At 42.1% G+C, this 16,933-nt stretch overlaps 3 protein-coding genes across 3 annotated transcripts; all 3 read left to right on the top strand.

Moving 5' to 3' along the window:
- Positions 1 to 242: 242 nt before the first annotated feature.
- On the top strand, positions 243 to 8,185 carry LOC100842057 (nuclear pore complex protein NUP1). The gene is made up of 9 exons (XM_010238969.3): positions 243 to 647; positions 972 to 1,018; positions 1,494 to 1,609; positions 2,662 to 2,797; positions 3,069 to 3,341; positions 3,683 to 3,766; positions 4,971 to 5,549; positions 5,651 to 6,027; positions 6,419 to 8,185. The coding sequence occupies exons 1-9, from the start codon at positions 305 to 307 to the stop codon at positions 7,812 to 7,814; spliced, it is 3,351 nt and encodes a 1,116-aa protein (XP_010237271.1). The 5' UTR covers positions 243 to 304; the 3' UTR covers positions 7,815 to 8,185.
- Positions 8,186 to 8,715: 530 nt separating this feature from the next.
- On the top strand, positions 8,716 to 10,191 carry LOC100841758 (pentatricopeptide repeat-containing protein At3g22690). The gene has a single exon (XM_003575492.4). The coding sequence runs from the start codon at positions 8,716 to 8,718 to the stop codon at positions 10,189 to 10,191; it is 1,476 nt and encodes a 491-aa protein (XP_003575540.1).
- A 1,893-nt stretch (positions 10,192 to 12,084) lies between these two features.
- On the top strand, positions 12,085 to 12,965 carry LOC100821957. Its single transcript, XM_003576402.4, has one exon. It carries the CDS (start codon positions 12,217 to 12,219, stop codon positions 12,805 to 12,807), a length of 591 nt encoding a protein of 196 aa, XP_003576450.1. The 5' UTR covers positions 12,085 to 12,216; the 3' UTR covers positions 12,808 to 12,965.
- The last annotated feature ends 3,968 nt before the right edge of the window (positions 12,966 to 16,933 follow it).

The raw sequence follows: 16,933 nt of genomic DNA, 5'->3' as shown, positions 1-16,933 counted from the left end.
AGTCTCCTGCAGATCATGCATCTTTCACCGAGTCCAACTCCAACCAAAAATTTCCCGAAAAAAACCCCCCAAAATACATACGGGCGCGGATACAGCCAGATCTGGAGCCCGGAAAAATAACGAGTGGCCCAGATAGCGGGAGACATGACACCCGAGACCCAAAAGCGCCTTTTCGCCCAGGCCCGTCAATCCTTCATAATCAGCCGCCCACAGTTTAACGTCTCTGATTATTATTATCGTTCCCTTCTCTTCACCAAAACCCTTGTCCCTGCGATCCCTGAAACCCTAGCCCCAACGCCGTCACATGGCGTCCCGGGGAGGTTACGACGGCGGCTCCGCCACGGGAGGCAAGATCCGTAGGCGCCCTCCCTCCCGCGCCGCGGCTGCGTCGCCCTACGCGCGCCCCGCTGCCGCTTCCGTTCCGGCGGCGCGCGGCGGCGAAGGAAGAAGCTGGCTCACCCGTCTCATCGCCAGCGGCGCCTCGCGCGTCCTCTCCTCCGTGTTTCGGAAGTCTCCTCCGCAGCTTGCCGCGTCGCCGCTTCCGGAGCCGCTCGATGCACAGCCTACGCGGCCGGAATCAGTCGAAGCACCACCCTCGCAACCGGAGTTGCTCGATGCGCCTCCCTCACCGCCTCCGCCGCCTCTAGGTTGGTGCCTTCGTGTGTTTTTGGCTTGCATTCTCCCGTACCGTTGTAGGCAGTTGATGTTTTCTGATCTCCGATTGGATTGTAGTGATTTCTATCATTTCGTAAATGCCACATCATCTCTAAGCTCTCCAGCTAATCAACTGTCTACGCGCACGGTAGATGATAAGTTGCTCGCGTGACTACCATTACTGTTTCGACCAGATTAGGGAGTTAGTATCTATAATTAGGGTGTAATCTATGTCCAGAGAATAGGAGATAATTCACACCATATGTTTTGTTATTGGTTCCGACCAAACTTACACAAGCTGTTTTTTGCATGTATAGAGGATGACATTCCGGAAGGAAAAGAATATTGTGGAGAGACTGCTAATGTAAGCTGGTTCCATAAATCTGTATTTATGTACTTGTGTTGCCTGTTGTTCTTTATCTAGATTGCTCACCAGTACACTAATTTGCCATTTATCCTGACTAAGATGGTGAGTGTAAGCTCTTTAAGTGATTATTATACTAATTTATCATTTATCCTGAGTAGAAACTTAGTCTAAGATCTTAATAAATACTATATATGAATTGCAAATACTTGATTCAGGTCGCCAAGCCAATACACTTTAACCACCATGCATGCAGAACCTTTGTATAACTAATACATTGCTTATCACTATATTTCGGAGGGATTCTCAAAAGTTAAAAGCTTTATCAATGCTACTTCTTTGAGCAGCTAATCATTTTCTTGTTCTTCGGTTACATTTTCGACATATCCCAACACTAATTATCTTACTTCTACAGCTTATTGAACCTTGTTTCCTGTACGATTGAGTTTACAAGCGTGTATTGTTTTGCATGCAGAATCTCTCTACTGTTAATCTTGAAAATTTCGTCAATGTTGGAGATGACATACCAAGTTCTGATTGCCATGGTGGTATGGATCTTGAAGAATTATTGAAGCAGAGGACCTTTACAAGGCAAGTATTTGATATTTTCAGGCTGTTATATACATATCGAGATCAGTATTAGTGTGGTACTCATCTCAATTTGATGTGTACTTTTTGAATATTCAGTTCAATGTTCTGCATGCTAAGGATAGGATATGTAGGAAATTCACAACGTGACCTTGTGATCCTGGAGTGACATGCACCAATAAGCCAATAACTAGAATGTTTCGTCCAATATGCTATAAAGAACTGTGTATTATCCTTGTCCAATTTCTTTTGATGCCCTAGTGAGATTTAATGGAATGTTCAGCCAATAAAGAAGCTTATATTTTTCATGTTGGTAGCAAATAAGTGTATTTCAGTGTCAATGCATGGGAATTAAGATGTGGAAGGTTCTCTATATTTGTTTGACATTAGTTGTTTGTAGGAAGGACAATTGCTCTTCTTGATAGGTATGTGCATCATGTTGTGTCGTTATTTGTATGGTATAGGGCATCATTTGCCATTGTTTTTGCACATTCCTCAAATCATCTTTTATGTTCTCATTTTCTCTCATGATACAGTAGAGAATGTATCCTTCTATAATTTTTTCTCACCATCCCTTGAGCACTTACAAATACCTTTTCTGCATGTCACACTTAGAATTCATGAGAAAAGTGCATGAGTATTTGGGGCAAACTGTGAGGAAGTTGTTGCATTTTATACAAAGGGAAATAAGCAAAGAATTGCTGCACTAGATTTCTATTACTTCTATGGGCAGTATATGCATTTTATTGTTGCAGTTTTTTAATCAACATGCAGTTATATATATGTAGGACATGAATTCAGTATCACTGCATTCATCTTTATAGGTTTGTCTGTTTCTGTAAGTCAAATCCATACTTTTTTATTCCCCTATCAAAGTGAATACGAATCTTTGCTTCTTTACTCTGGACATCTTGTTTTATGCATTATGGAAAGTACAAATATATAATTAATTTACGTACTGTGTTGCACATTGTTTTGCTTATCTCCAGAGTTTATAATAGATATTGTCAGAACTTACATATCTCTCTTGAATAATTATCTGTTATGTTTTGTAGGAGTGAGTTTGAATATCTGGCTGAGTTGTTGCGATCTAGAACTGTTGGATACAATACATTGCAGGAAGAAGCTAGTAATATCAAGCAAATGCGTTTAAAGGAGAAGGAAAATGGATCTAGAGACTTGCCTTTTGCTGTGAGTATGCAATTCATGTTGTCATTCTTCTCTTAAATGTTGAAACTGTTTCCTTTGTGCTGAGGACAATTGACAATTTCTAGCAAATTACCCATATACTATTGTATAATATCAAATTGCGTGGAATTTTGAACAGATACTGATCATATTGTTGATTCAGACTTTTTACCATGACCATGGATATTTCAAACTTTGGCACACTTGTTGCTTGTACCATTGATATGTCACTTTCTCTGTTAGCATGCTTAATGTAACTTGTGCTCTCCAACAGGATCAAGTTGCTTCACCTGCAGAACTTGCAAAGGCATATATGGGTTCAAGATGTTCAGAGGGGTTGCCATTACGTCTTAGATTGCATGACCCCTCCACTCTGCCTAAGAAATCAATAGATGCCATCACAACACAAAAAGCTAAATCTCCGAAGGCCCTACCTCTTCCAAGTTCAAGATCATATGCTTCCACGCCCTTTCCTCGTCTTGGAAGCAACTATATGACTCCTAATAAATCAGCAATACACAAAATGTCATCGTCTCCATATTTTAAGGTTTTATTTCTTTATTTACTTTTATTCAATACATCACCATTTTATGCTCACGGAATGCTTAAGAGTACATCCAATTTCATTTCACTCCTTATAAAATTGGAATAAGCAACCATAGATTACTTGGGAAGTCGAAGGAACAAGTAAGCTATCGAGTGTATGTTGTTCAATCTCCCTAAGAGTAGTACTGAAATGATTCAGCATTACTCTTTCAGTTGCATGCCACAATATCACCATCCTGTCTGTTTGTACTCTCCAGCGTAACTCAAGTTTTATCTGTGTTCTCAAGCATAATGTCCATCCATGTCTCATCTTTTCTAACTTGCGTTCACCAATATGTTCAGGGTCCTATTTCTTCCAGGGACATGTCTAGTACTGTATTGTCATCTTATCAGACTGCAAACAGTGTTCACACATTTGGCAGGCAGGTACTCACTATTGAATCACAATCTTGTTAAGTAGTACTCCATCTTTGCAAAATGTAGCTTGACCATACGATTTTAAACTGTGACCGTGAATTTCTTGGTACATTTTATGTTGATAGTTACAAAATCACAATCCAAATAAAGGGCTTTTGAATATGAATGCAATGCTGTCGAGTTATTATAAGCTAAATGTTTTTTTAGGTCCATGTAGTATGGGTAATTGTTGGTCAAAGATTTTGGACAGTCAAAATGCGCCCTACATTTTCCATTGGACGAAGTATATACGCTTTTTATTTGTTGTCAGGTCCTGGGCTATGCTGTTGACTTGCTGTCATACAATTTTTTATATCTAAATTTCATTTTTGGTGTTGTAATAAATTAGCCGATGAAATCTTAGTCTCTGAGTTCAACACTAAGTATGCATGTTCATTTTTATCGCTGGTTAATATCACCCCCTTCTGAATGAGCATTCATTCATAATTTCAGATTTTTGTTAACTTCACGCTGATGTCTTCATGTGTAAAATAAGCTCAATTACTGACAAAAAGTTATTATTTTAAAGTCTGTGAACACTAATTCTTGATACCCTGCAAGTCATGGTTATAATATGTATTATTGGTATTAAGGTATTAGAAACTACCGTTGTAGTCATATACTTTATAATTTCCAGGATCATTTCTCATTTATAGACTTTAAATATCTGAAGCAGCGAACTAAGTATTTCGACAAATTCACGATTTTACACAAAATGTCAAGTATTGTTCGTCTGCAGTGTCCAGTAAGACCTTTAACTCCGCCCAACTGGTAATCTGGTATTGGTTCAGTAGAAAGTTGTGAAAAGTATATATTCTCTCCCTATCAAACAGTATGTAAACATTGAATACAATAATTTTCATCACATTTACATCCAGCAATTTGGTTCTGGAAAAGGAGAACTACCTACCACTGGGCAGTGTGAGATGGATAGAAAAATTTGGACCCTTTTCATGGTTGGACAAAATGGTCTGGTTAGAAAGTCATCTAAGGTTTAGGGGTTAAATGGCTAATAGTTCAACTGCAGTTAAATTCACGAGCCTGTGTTGACAATTTAAAATAACATGACTACTGTACGGTTCTCCCAGTTTCTGTGATTAACTCATTGATATGTGCTTATTTTCTGGCGCTGCCTTTCACTGTTAGTAATTATTTATAATTTATAAATCCGCAGGTCCTGAAGAGGAAGAGTACTGCTCTCAACAATGAGACGGTCTCTGTTGGTCCCATACGCAAAATGCGGCAAAGATACAACAGAGTATCACCATTGCTGGAAACACGGCCTGGTTATCGTGGATTTCTTGGTAGTCATGCAAGCAAACTCGAGGAAAATTTTGAACACTCGTCACAAACTCAAAAGCGTCGGTGTCTGGATAAAATTGACGATGTGACTCAAGGTGTCTATGGTAACAGTTTTGGTCAGGCACCCGCTCAATCAACTGAGATGGCTGCGAAGATACTGAAGCAGCTTGATTCGCTTGTCCCATCACAGAAGGAAGGTGCATCAGAAATAATGCAAAAACATTGGAATACAATGGATGTTGAGGATTCTGTTTCCCGGAGAAAGGAAATATCAGGCAGCTTTTTGGAATCTTCTTCGTCAGGAGTCCAGGAGTATTCTTTACTGAACAACTTCAATGGTGCTGCCAAATGCACACCGGCTACAATAGATGTGAAGAATGTTGATGCTACATCAAACATATCTGCTGCTGTGGAAAGTAAATCATCCTCCGAACGAATAACTTCACCCAAGGTATGACCATATGGCTAAATATATGATGCTATCTTCTATACTCTACAGCTTCATTCTTGATATATATATATATGTATGCACTGATAATGTTTTTCTGATAGGACTCTCGGGAGCTGGACAACTACAGTGGCACTACGAAGGTTGCACTTCATCAAGCAAATGATAAAATTGAGAAAAGTCAGCCATCAATCTCAGAGCATGCTACTAAGAATTCTGCAACAATAAATAAGGAGAAGCCTTCAACATTCTCTTTGAGAAGCTATTCTCCCTCTAATCTTGTGTTATCAAGTGAAATTGACCGAAGCCAAATGTTGGCTTCATCGAATGGCTTCTCGTTCCCTGCCACGACTGCATTGGGTGCTCACTCGCAGGCCCCTCCAACGCCTACTATGGCGTCTCCGCCTGTACTACCTGTTGGGAAGCACCAATCTTCTGCTGTACCCGGTGTACCAGTTACTTCTGCGGAAACTGCTGCACGGTCAGTTTCTCATTGGGGTAGTTGGTAATGATTTTGTTGAGTTAGAAAGCATCTTTTAACACTGATGAAGTGTTTTCTTTTTGCCTGCACAATAAATAAAATTGGAATAATCACCATAAGTAGGTAGTGCAATGAAGAAATGCTACTTTTGTTTCCTCCCGTCATGTTAGAAAACCATAGTTTATTAGTCTTGAACACACCATTTGGTGTTTCACTTTTACAATTATTGGGATATCTGCTTATTTATTTAAACATGGCTCAGTTTGAACAATTAGTCTATTGGTGTGAAGCTTGCCATGTTATTCCACTTCTCCATTTAGCATGATAGGACACCTTATTTATTTAAACATGGTTGAATTGCATTGGAGCATTGACTTTTTTGTCCTTCCAGGATTGCCAAACAAGTTTCAGAAGCAGGCACAATTTCAAACAAACATGATAAGAAGTCAGATGCAGAAATTCCACCAATTTCTTCCAAGAGTGCTGAACATGTTGCATCTTTCACCAGTAACCATGTATTTAGTGTTGTCAGTTCGAAGCCTGCAACCTTAAGCAATGGGCTAGCACATTCATCGAAATCTACTACCTCTGCTGTTCTTCCATCTAATGGGTCGAACAACTCAGTTTTGTTTACAAATACTGGTGTGTCAACTTCATTTCCACAATTCTCGTTTCAATCTGGTTTCCAGACTTCATTGAATTCAGCGCAGCAATCTGGTGGTGTTCAGTTTAAAGCAGAGTCTATCATAGCAGCGCCATTCAGCATGCAGCGTAATTCAACTGGAGGCAGTCCAAGTAGTTCATCGACATTCTCACAAATATTTGCTGGCACAACTTCCCAATCTGTTGAAGCACCACCATCAGGAAGTGGCAGTGCCCCTTCCAGTTTCTCTCCAAAGTTCGGTGGTGCAAGTTTGTTAGCTGCACAGGACAAATCCAAGGAAGGAAGCAGCAGTACCCCATTTAATTTCTCTCCACAGTTTGGTAGTGTGGTTTCGGTCGCTTCTCTGGGCAAGTCCAATGTAACCTCACCTGAATCAGCATTGTTTTCTGGAAACAAGTGCGCCCAATCGGGAAATAACAATTTATTGTCCACACAGAGTTCAGCAAGTAAGTTCAACTTGGTACCTCCAGAAAAATCAAACATGGGAAATTTACCAAATTTTGCAAGTTCACCATTTGGTTCAGCACCTTTGAGCTCTAGCCCTTCCAATTCAAGCTCCATATTTCCTTTCACGGCTGCTTCTGGTTCAACCTCTCTGCCGACAACTGCGCCACTGCCTTTGCCAGCTAGTAGCTCTACTTTGGGAGCCAGTAAAGCATTCTCGGTGTCACCAATATTTGGCAGTAATTTGGCTACAACTGCTCCATCTTTGTTTGGCATGCAGAATACTGGTTCTGCTTTTTCGCCTTCCAGCTCAACCTCGAGTGCCGTATTCTCATTCACTGCGGCTACACCTACGATACCAGATCCATCACCCTCAACACCCCTATCTGGTCAAACGAGCCCAGCTGTTGGTTTGAGTACAGGAACTGATCAGATGAATGGAGGTTTAAGTACGGGCCCTTTATCGACCGCTCCACAGTTTAACTTTCAGAGCAATTCACCATCGGCTCCGGTTTTCAGCACACCAGCTACTCAATTCGCTTCCACAACACCAGCCTCACCAGGCATTTTCCAGTTTGGTCAGCAGAGTCAACCTTCCCCAGGTGGCTTCTCAATGGGCATTGTCAGGGACAATGACAAGTCTGGCAGAAGAATTATCAAAGCAAAGCGAAAGAAATAGGGCACTTTGATACTCTTTAGTTTATCAGAAGTGCATGGCATGCAGTCTATTTTGACTGGCTCGGGCGAATTGCTCTGGCTTTTCATGGCTCTGGGGCAGCGCGCAAGTATATCTTACCACATTTTTGCACAATATACACAGGAGTATATGCTGCGCTGGCGTAAGATGCCCCTGATTTTTTGCCTGTCTGAATTTTGGCACAGTAACTATGGTGGACTCCCTGTAGACTATCAGTGAACTGAATTTTGTTGTACGATTTATACCCTGATGTACCATTACAAAAAACATTTGTATATTGAAGTATTGTTTTAGGTATCTGTTCATTTTACTCGTATGATTCATATATTGTTTTAGGGAATCCGTTCATTTTACTTGCATGATTCTATCACCTCATTCATCGATATTTCTTTGATCGGACAATTGTTTTTTATTTGTACGAAAAAGATCTGATTTGTGCTTTGCAATACTGAAATCATTTTTGTTGGTTTTATTTCGTTCAGAATTCAGAATGGGAATTGGTTATTTAATAATGCTATTATTCCGGAAGTGTGGAATCGTGCCTACGTTGCTGTCTGGCGATGGTGTATTGTCCATAGTTCAGGCATGGAAATAAATAAATTTCTATATCATGAGGCTGCTTCTGTTTGCGCTGTATTTCTTCGAATCGCTCGAGTTGACGACTTGACGTAGGTTGTTGCCAGTACGAGGGGCTGCACTGAAGGTGTTAAGCATTTCATATGCTCGCACATTTCATATGCTCGAAGCTGAACGATGAGCATTTTGGAAATATGGAGCTTGTTAAGCATTTGATATGCACTGCAGGTGTTAAGCATTTCATATGAGTATTAACCGACCGTGCGTCTCCGTGCGAGGCAGGGCGCACTAGGCCACTCCCATACCCATGAGCCTTCTCTTGGATTGCACGCTCCTGTCCCCAGCCACCTCCTCTCCTTTCCCGCCAAAGCCCCGGCCTTCCAAACGCGCCCCCGATCCTGCTGCCATCCGATGCCGCGCCGCGCCCTCGGGACCGGGAGACGCTGCTCTCCGCGCCTTCCGCGCTTACCACGTCGCGGGGCGCGCCCTCGACGCCAACCCCGCCCTGATGCCCGCCCTCGCGGCCTGCGGGCGGCTGCTGACGGCCGCGGCAGAGGCTGAGCAGATCCACACCCTCCTCGTCAAGTCCGGCCTCCCTCGGTCCGTCTCAGGCGTCTACGCCTCCACCTCCCTTGCGCGCGTCTATGCGCGGCACGGCCGCCTTGCTGACGCGCGGAAGGTGTTTGACGGAATGCCGGAGACGACGGTGGTTTCTTGGAACGTGCTTCTTGATGGGTTTGTCAGGGCTGGGGACTTGGATGCCGCCTGGGAATTGTTTGTTGAAATGACGGAGCGGAATGTGGTTTCTTGGAATACTGTTATGGTTGGTTTTGCAAGGCTCGGGCGGGCGCAAGAGGCGGTGGAGTTGTTTGTTGAGATGACGACGGTTTATGGCTTGGTACCTGATGAAGCGACGATGGTTGGTTTCGTATCGGCTGTTCGCAATATAGGTCTTCTTGGACTCGGGAGGAGCGCACATGGTTATGTAATCCGGCGGGAGTTCTCACTGGACGGTGCTCTTGGTGTTGGTCTGATCAATATGTACACAAGGTGTGGGAGCATGACTGCAGCATACCTGTGCTTCTCAAGCGTCACCAGCAAGAATGTGGAGCACTGGACCTCTGCGATCGGGGGTTTCGCAGCACATGGTCACCCAGATATGGCACTGAGATTGTTTGCCGAGATGAGGGAATTAGGCATTGAGCCCAATGATGTCACCTTCGTGGCTGTCCTGAATGCCTGCAGCCATGGCGGTCTTGTTGACGAAGGTTTCAAGTACTTCAACATGATGAGGAAAATGGGCATTAGGCCATCTATCCAGCACTATGGTTGTCTGGTGGATCTTCTTGGACGTGCTGGGTTCTTGGAAGAAGCCTTCAATCTCGCCAGCAGTCTACCAAAAGATCCTGGTTTTGTGACATGGAGCTCACTACTAGCTGCCTGCCAGACCCATGGCAACGTTGACATGGCAGAGGTTGCTGCTCAGAAGTTGGCAGACGCAGAGCCAAACCATGGCAGCTCATATGTCTTGTTATCAAACGCCTATGCACGCGCTGGTCAATGGGAGGACTTGAAGAGGACGAGAAGTAGGATGGAGGCTCATAGGGCGGTGAAGAAACCTGGGCTCAGCTGGATCGAGGTTGATGGGAGTGTACATTCCTTTGGTACTGCAGACAAGTCACACACAGAAAACAAAGGTATCTATCAGATGTTGGAAAACTTGAAACTTAATTTGACATCAGCTGGGTATGAACCTGAAACATTTTCTCTTCCTGAAGTTTGATTCATGAGTTATTGCTGTTTGTATTGATTGTACATGTACTGTTTTCTGGAAGATTGCATTATCTTGTTAATAGAAATATAGCACACAGGAGATGCGTTCAAGGTCATAAGAACAAGGCACTATTGCTAGATGTTGTATTAACTTGATAAGTTTCATGTAGTTTTAAACATGAACTGCATTTACATATCTTGTGGATAGCACCTACTCAATTGGTCTTTGGTATTTCCCTCAACTATCATGAGCATGGCACATGAAAATACAGTCGTACTGTGAACTGTCACATTTGCCTATTAATAGTCACGTTATTATCTTGATCAGATCAAAAGTCTGTGATCTGATCAAGGGTCCAAGAGTCACTTATTTCTGCGTACTTTTAGGTTCTGCATAACCAATATTTCAAAGTGGACCTTAGCATGTCTACATTTGAACACAACACCCCAAATAGGGCCCAATTGTCTGATTTACACTATAAATTCCGCAGTATGCGAAAATCCATAATTTACTGTTTGACTCAAGGTCAACTTCCCTTCAAAAGAAAATATATGAGAGATCACTTCAGAGCAAGACAGAGAGAATCATCGCCTGTAGATGGTGGATGATTAGACAAACAGGTTAAATGCGTAGACAATATAACCTTAGTTTTTTCATAAACAATATAGACTGTTCTTTGCCTGTAACAAAGAGGCTTTTTAGTTTTGACATCAGCTACCTGAGTAGCTTATGAGGATCAGCCAATAATGAAGAGCCAAAAAACTAGAATGAACAATGATTGAGTTGGCACAGGATATGCTTCCCCTATTTTATACTCCCTCCGTCCCAAAATAAGTGACGTGGAATTGTAGATTCTTATACAAATCCGCGTCACTTATTTTGAGACGGAGGGAGTACCAAAGATTAATTTCCTCACCGCAAGAACAAAAAAGGAAGAAGAGACAAGCCCAACAGTATATTGTCAGAAATAGAATAAGTCTCTATTTGGATGCAAGAATTGGAATTGGTCTGTTGAATAGTAAACTCTTTGATTCTGCTCCTTCCGTAGGTTCCACATCACATAGGCTCCTAGGGTCATGACCCTTTCCTTTCGGATTCGGTGAGCCGAAACACAGTTGCCTGCACCATAGATCGACAGAGGATGCAGACAACACCTACTGCATCCCGGCCGGGAAACGATGTCTTAGACTATTGCAAACTTCCTTTGCAAAAGGGCAACGCAGGGAGAGGTGATTTGCACATTCCAGCACTTGATCACATAAACAACAGCCACTTAAACACACCTTTGCACAGAACCTCCTACGTTTATGTGCTAGCCTGGTAACGATTCTCACCTTTAATCTGAACCGTATGTTCTCGATCCGATGGACTAGTTTGCAAGTTTGCATTGAATGAGAGTTTTTTCACCGGATACGTCACCCGAATAGGGTAGGCAAAACTTTTGGCAAAGTATGTTAGTTCATAACCCGGAAGCATCTCCAAAGAGAGAGGATATCCTTGATGCCATTGATCTCTCCACCTCTCTGGAAACAAGAGCAACATCATCCGCGAATAGGGCATGCCCCGCAAAATCCATTCCTTAATTATCAATATGTGGATCGAATTTGAATTGAAATCTTGTGGTATACTATATCCATGTTGGGGCCAAGAATCTTATATCTTCTCTGCGAAAGCCACTCGGCACAGCGTGGCTAGACACCTTGCATTCAGCCCACATCCTAAAGGCACCAAGAAACCATCGCTTCCCACTGCTTTTTAGCAAAGATGGGCAAAAGCAGAGAGCAACATTAAGGCAAAGAATCAGTTGATTTCAACTGGGAATAACTTAGCCGGCGAGGGAAAGACCAGCGACTTTTTTTAATTGGCCACCACTCCCTCCCCCACTATAAATACACCACACCCAAATGCTGTTCAGACGCCGGGCACTCATCTCAGGTTACTTTGGAGTTTTTTCATGCATATCTTCGCTCCTGTGTCCACTATAGCAAAACCAAGACCACGCCGCAACAGAGCCCCTTTGCCGAGGAAACCGCCATGGATCAGTACTACAGAGGTCGTCTCCGGGCCTTCTCCAGAGCCACTCTTCTTGGCCTAGTCCTCTTCTCCGTGGTGACCTGGGTACCACACGCATTTTCTTGCCTAAGGACCTTCCTCTTCGTGTCAATCCCTTCTGCCGCCTCGGTGATCGCCACGCCGAAATGCCTCTTCGTCTTCTCCAACATCATTGTCGTCTTCCTCACCACCGAGTCGAAGCTCTCGCGGCTCTGCGCTCGATCTCTGACTTCGAGCAGTACTGTGACTTCGAGCAGTACAGAGGAGGATGGGATAGATGCGGTGGTACGCGAGCTTACGGTTTTCGCACAGCCGATGATCAAAGAGAAGCATCCTACAGAAGAGATCGTCAGAGATCAATTTGGAAAGGAGGAGGATGCATCATCAATCTCACTGCAAGTGGAAGATGAACGGGTAGAAGAGGTGATGAAGGAAGAAGAAGGTGAAGAGGAGGAGGAGGACGAGACGGGGCTGCCTACCGAGGAGCTCAACAGGAGGGTGGAAGACTTCATCGCCAGATTCAACATGGAGAGGCAGCTCGAGGAGGCAAGGATGATCGTGTGCTGCTGCTGATCTGAGGAGAGTAGATTATGTATATATATTACTATATGCATATGTTTGTGTCTGGTAGAATTTGGGCCTTGCCAAAGTTGGTTAATGTGCCTTATAGCCCTGTCACTGTAAGCAAGTTTGGAATAAAATGCTTTTGGTGTACTATGTTAATTATCGAACGTTTGCTATTATTCAGACAACTTAATTCTCAAGGATCCACGCCTCTGACGGTCGGTAATCGTGTATGCACTGTGTGTGGCGGTGGTGTACATATGTGCTTGTCTGTGTTATACCTGGTGTCTCAAAAAAGGTGACAGTAAGAAAATTTCCTTAGAGAACTTGTAAATTATACCTACCTTTTTCGCTCTTCTCCGTAAGTACGACACGTGTGCTATATGTATGGATTATATGGGAGAGCACAAGGTATGAAAAATTTCAGGACCAACTTGAATCAACTTGGAGAAAATATATATCAACTTGTTCTTCTAAGTGGGATGGAATATAGATACGGCGGTCACTAGCACACCGTAAACGCCGGAAGCAACGGGAAATTCTCTCGTACGTGCCTACACCTATCTCTAACACGTCTCCGTCGTAGTAAAAAGCCACAAGAATAATTTGGCAATGTACGATATGGAGTACGACTCCTCCACCTTTAACCGTATGATTTGAGATGGAATCTGAGTACCTGGAGCTTTCCAAGTCATGAAATCTAATCTTTGTATCATGTACAAGCTTTAAATTCCTTCGCATGCAAGGAGTTGTGTGGTTTGTGGCGACCGGAGAATAAAGAAAGGTGTGCCCTCAAAGATAAATATTCCGTCTGTTGCCGGCAACTTGCCCACATAGTTTTAAAAAATTCATGCATAAAGGTTTATGCTCTTTTGACCTCTTCAAACTAAAGTATGCTTCTGCACCTACTCATGTGAATCATGTATGGTTTCGAGTCACGTATAGAAGCATGGAAATAATGTTCAGAATGGATTCTATTTTTTACTCTCAATTTCACTTTCGTGATGCAATTGTTAAATTTCTACAAACTTAATTACCCCATTTAGACAAACTCGTGACACTGTTTTTCTATAATTATTTTTTCTGGATTTTGATAGGTTGAGCCCGCTCATCAGGCCTATTTTGCATGCCACATCCGAGGCGGTTTTGCCATGTGTCATCAAGGTCCTCGTGCAGGTGTTCCGGTGCGGGGAGGGTTTGGTTGCCGTCTCAAGCAATTGAGCAAAGGAGAAGACCCAAGTTTAATAATTACACAGAAGTTTGTACAAAGCAACTTCATGACGGCAACAATATTCACCAATGTGGAGTTTATTGGAGTTGTGTCAAATATTTTTACGCAGAGTTACAACTGGACTCAGTGTAGCAGACATAGTAGTGTTTGAGTGGAACACAGACATGTGTAACCTAGACTCCCTTATATATATACGAGGGAAACCGTGAAATGAAATTGAGATAGTCATGTCATAAATGGGGAGAAGCGACCGTAGTTAGAGCTGCGGGGATGTAGCTACAAGGTGAAACTCAGGAACTCATATCTTGTTAATTCAGATGTGCTTGTTCTTCGTACGAAGAGATGCAACCTTAATGATTATTTTAACACATACTATAAAAATTCTGAAAATAATTCATGACCTTGAGACAATGTATGTCTACCATGTCACAAATTGTCAAATCCAAATTTTGTATGTAGGTTGATGATAAACAAAAGAAAAAGTTGACTATGAATATTGCCAAAATGAAATCTGGAGCACGAGCATTACACTCGTGCTTTTCTTAGTCAGTTTTGTTGTTGTTTTTGTTTTGTGAGCTGTAAAATGAATTTGGATTTGAAATTTTGAAGCATGATAGAACTGCGACAATTAAAGTCCAATTTTTGTATTGGCGCTGTATCTGATGAAAACCACTTTTACAATGCAAAGTGTGCAAACTCTGTTAAAAAAATTCTCAAAAAATTACATATATTAGAGAAGTATGATGTTTTATATATGTGTATTTCAAGCCCACACTCAATTGCATTTAGTAGCAGTGAAAAAAAAACAAATTCAGTGTGAATAGTGGTCCTTCACTGTTTGACACTATTTATTAGTATATTTATATTTTTAGTTATTTCAAAAAGCATTTAGATTTTTATTTGAAATTTTGCACTTTTGTAGAGCGTCACACCTTCAATAAACGATATTTTTTAGAATTTTTTAAACCTCTAAACATGATTTTTTTTTTTGCGGTTTGCACCGTAAGAATGGATTTCAACGGATACGTTGACTTTTTAATCGATTTTTTGTGGGAACTTTTTTATTAACGTCGAAGGCGCTCTGCTAATCAATGTGGGCACCCCTAAATGTGCACATCCCCGCAAAAAGAGCACTAGTGCATTTAATATGCCCCCGCATTATGAGAGTTTGGAGATGGTACAAATACAAACAACTTTGTAGTGGAACGTTTCAACAAAATTATGATCCAAGTCCTCGGTTTAGAATTACGCGGTAGTCTAAACGTTTGAGTTTTTGCTCTTTCTGTAACCTCGACAAATTTAATCACGACAAAATGCTTCTGAATAATGAGTTTTTCTAAATTCAGTGGTGCCATTTTTTACAAAAAAAGAGCATAAATAACTTTAGCATACTGTCGTCCTTTAAGTAAGGGATGCAAGTGGGATCCTGCGAAAAGTCCAATTCTAATTCAATTGTCAAATCTCTTACTCCCTTCAACCCATATTACTTGTCGAAATATTACATGTATCTAGACGCTTTTTAAACATAGATATATTCATATTTGGACAAATTTGAGACAAGTAATATGAGTCGGAGGGAGTATTCAAAGTTTGAGCAAAGATTTCAGGTACTGATTAGAAATGGAGCGTTCGTGGATTCCGCTTCCGTCCCTGCCTTTGATCATGTTTCCACGGTTTCTCTCCCAAGCACCTAACCAAGTAACCATGCATTTTTATTTTTTTGCCATCGACCCATCTTTAGAACACATATGCGCCATGTTAAACGAATCATAACTCTTCTTTATTTAATCTTTAACATCCCAGGTACTAGTACGTACGTACGTACGTCGCACTGGCACTAGGTAGTGAAGCGGTAAAGCTAAAAAATAATCCAGCACAACTTTGGTGAATCTTCCCCTACCATAATATTCTTCTTTCCATGAAGTTACACGTTCTCCACTCTTCTATTCTTTGCAGCTAGGAAAAACACTTCATCGAATGTGACATTTGTGTAGAGGTCTAGAGGAGAATAGATTCTCTTTGACGAAGTAGAGGAAATAATTGGAATTAACTGGCCGATGCCGCCGATCCATTTGCGGGCCCGGGAGGAAATTGCACTTTGCCACTTTCACGGGTTTCGTTACACTCTCTTGCAAAGATTAACAGTACTATGATGATTTTATTTTTTTGCAGTTTCCATCGGTTTTTCATCTAAAAATTTGCAAAGAAGTCTAGTATTCCCTCCGATACATATCACTTGCCGCAGCTTTGTCGACATACGCATGTATCTAAACGCGCTTCATTGTGTAGGTACATGCGTATTTAGACAACTCTGCGACAAGTAATATGGATCGGAGGGAATACACCATTTAGCGTGGCTAACATCTAGCAAATCTGATGCTAGGACCCACAAGTCAGAGCACACACCTGACAACCGAGCTGAGCTTGCATGCTAGTTGCTAGGCCCCCAATCCCAGCTGGATCAGGTCTACACAAAAATCAAGTGCGGAATGTGATCTATCCTTAAACACATTTTGTTGGCCTCAAATACATTTCCAAAACGAGTGCAGAACGTGAATAATACCAGCCCAAGCAACCTAATTTAAGGTTACAAACCAAATAAATGTTGATCGACTACAAAATTCCACCCACAACCCTAATGATCTATCCTCAAAGAACCAACCTAATCGACTGAGTGCAAGAGAGGAGAACGAGAAGAGGTAGGTGAACGGCGCGAAGAAGGCTTCCCTGGGGTCCATCATCGACGAGAAGTTTGCCAAGCGTCGTCAACTCTTAAATTCTGACTACACTCAGACTCGCTGAGGAAGGGGGTAGTATTGACCGAAATGGCGGTTCTCCACATCCCACCTCCACCCTCGCTAGCCATGGTGGTTCCTCGTGATTCCGACGGCCATGGACTGCCTC

Source organism: Brachypodium distachyon, chromosome 4, assembly GCF_000005505.3.
Source record: "Brachypodium distachyon strain Bd21 chromosome 4, Brachypodium_distachyon_v3.0, whole genome shotgun sequence".
Lineage (NCBI taxonomy): Eukaryota > Viridiplantae > Streptophyta > Magnoliopsida > Poales > Poaceae > Brachypodium > Brachypodium distachyon.
This window is presented reverse-complemented; position numbering and strand designations above follow the sequence as displayed.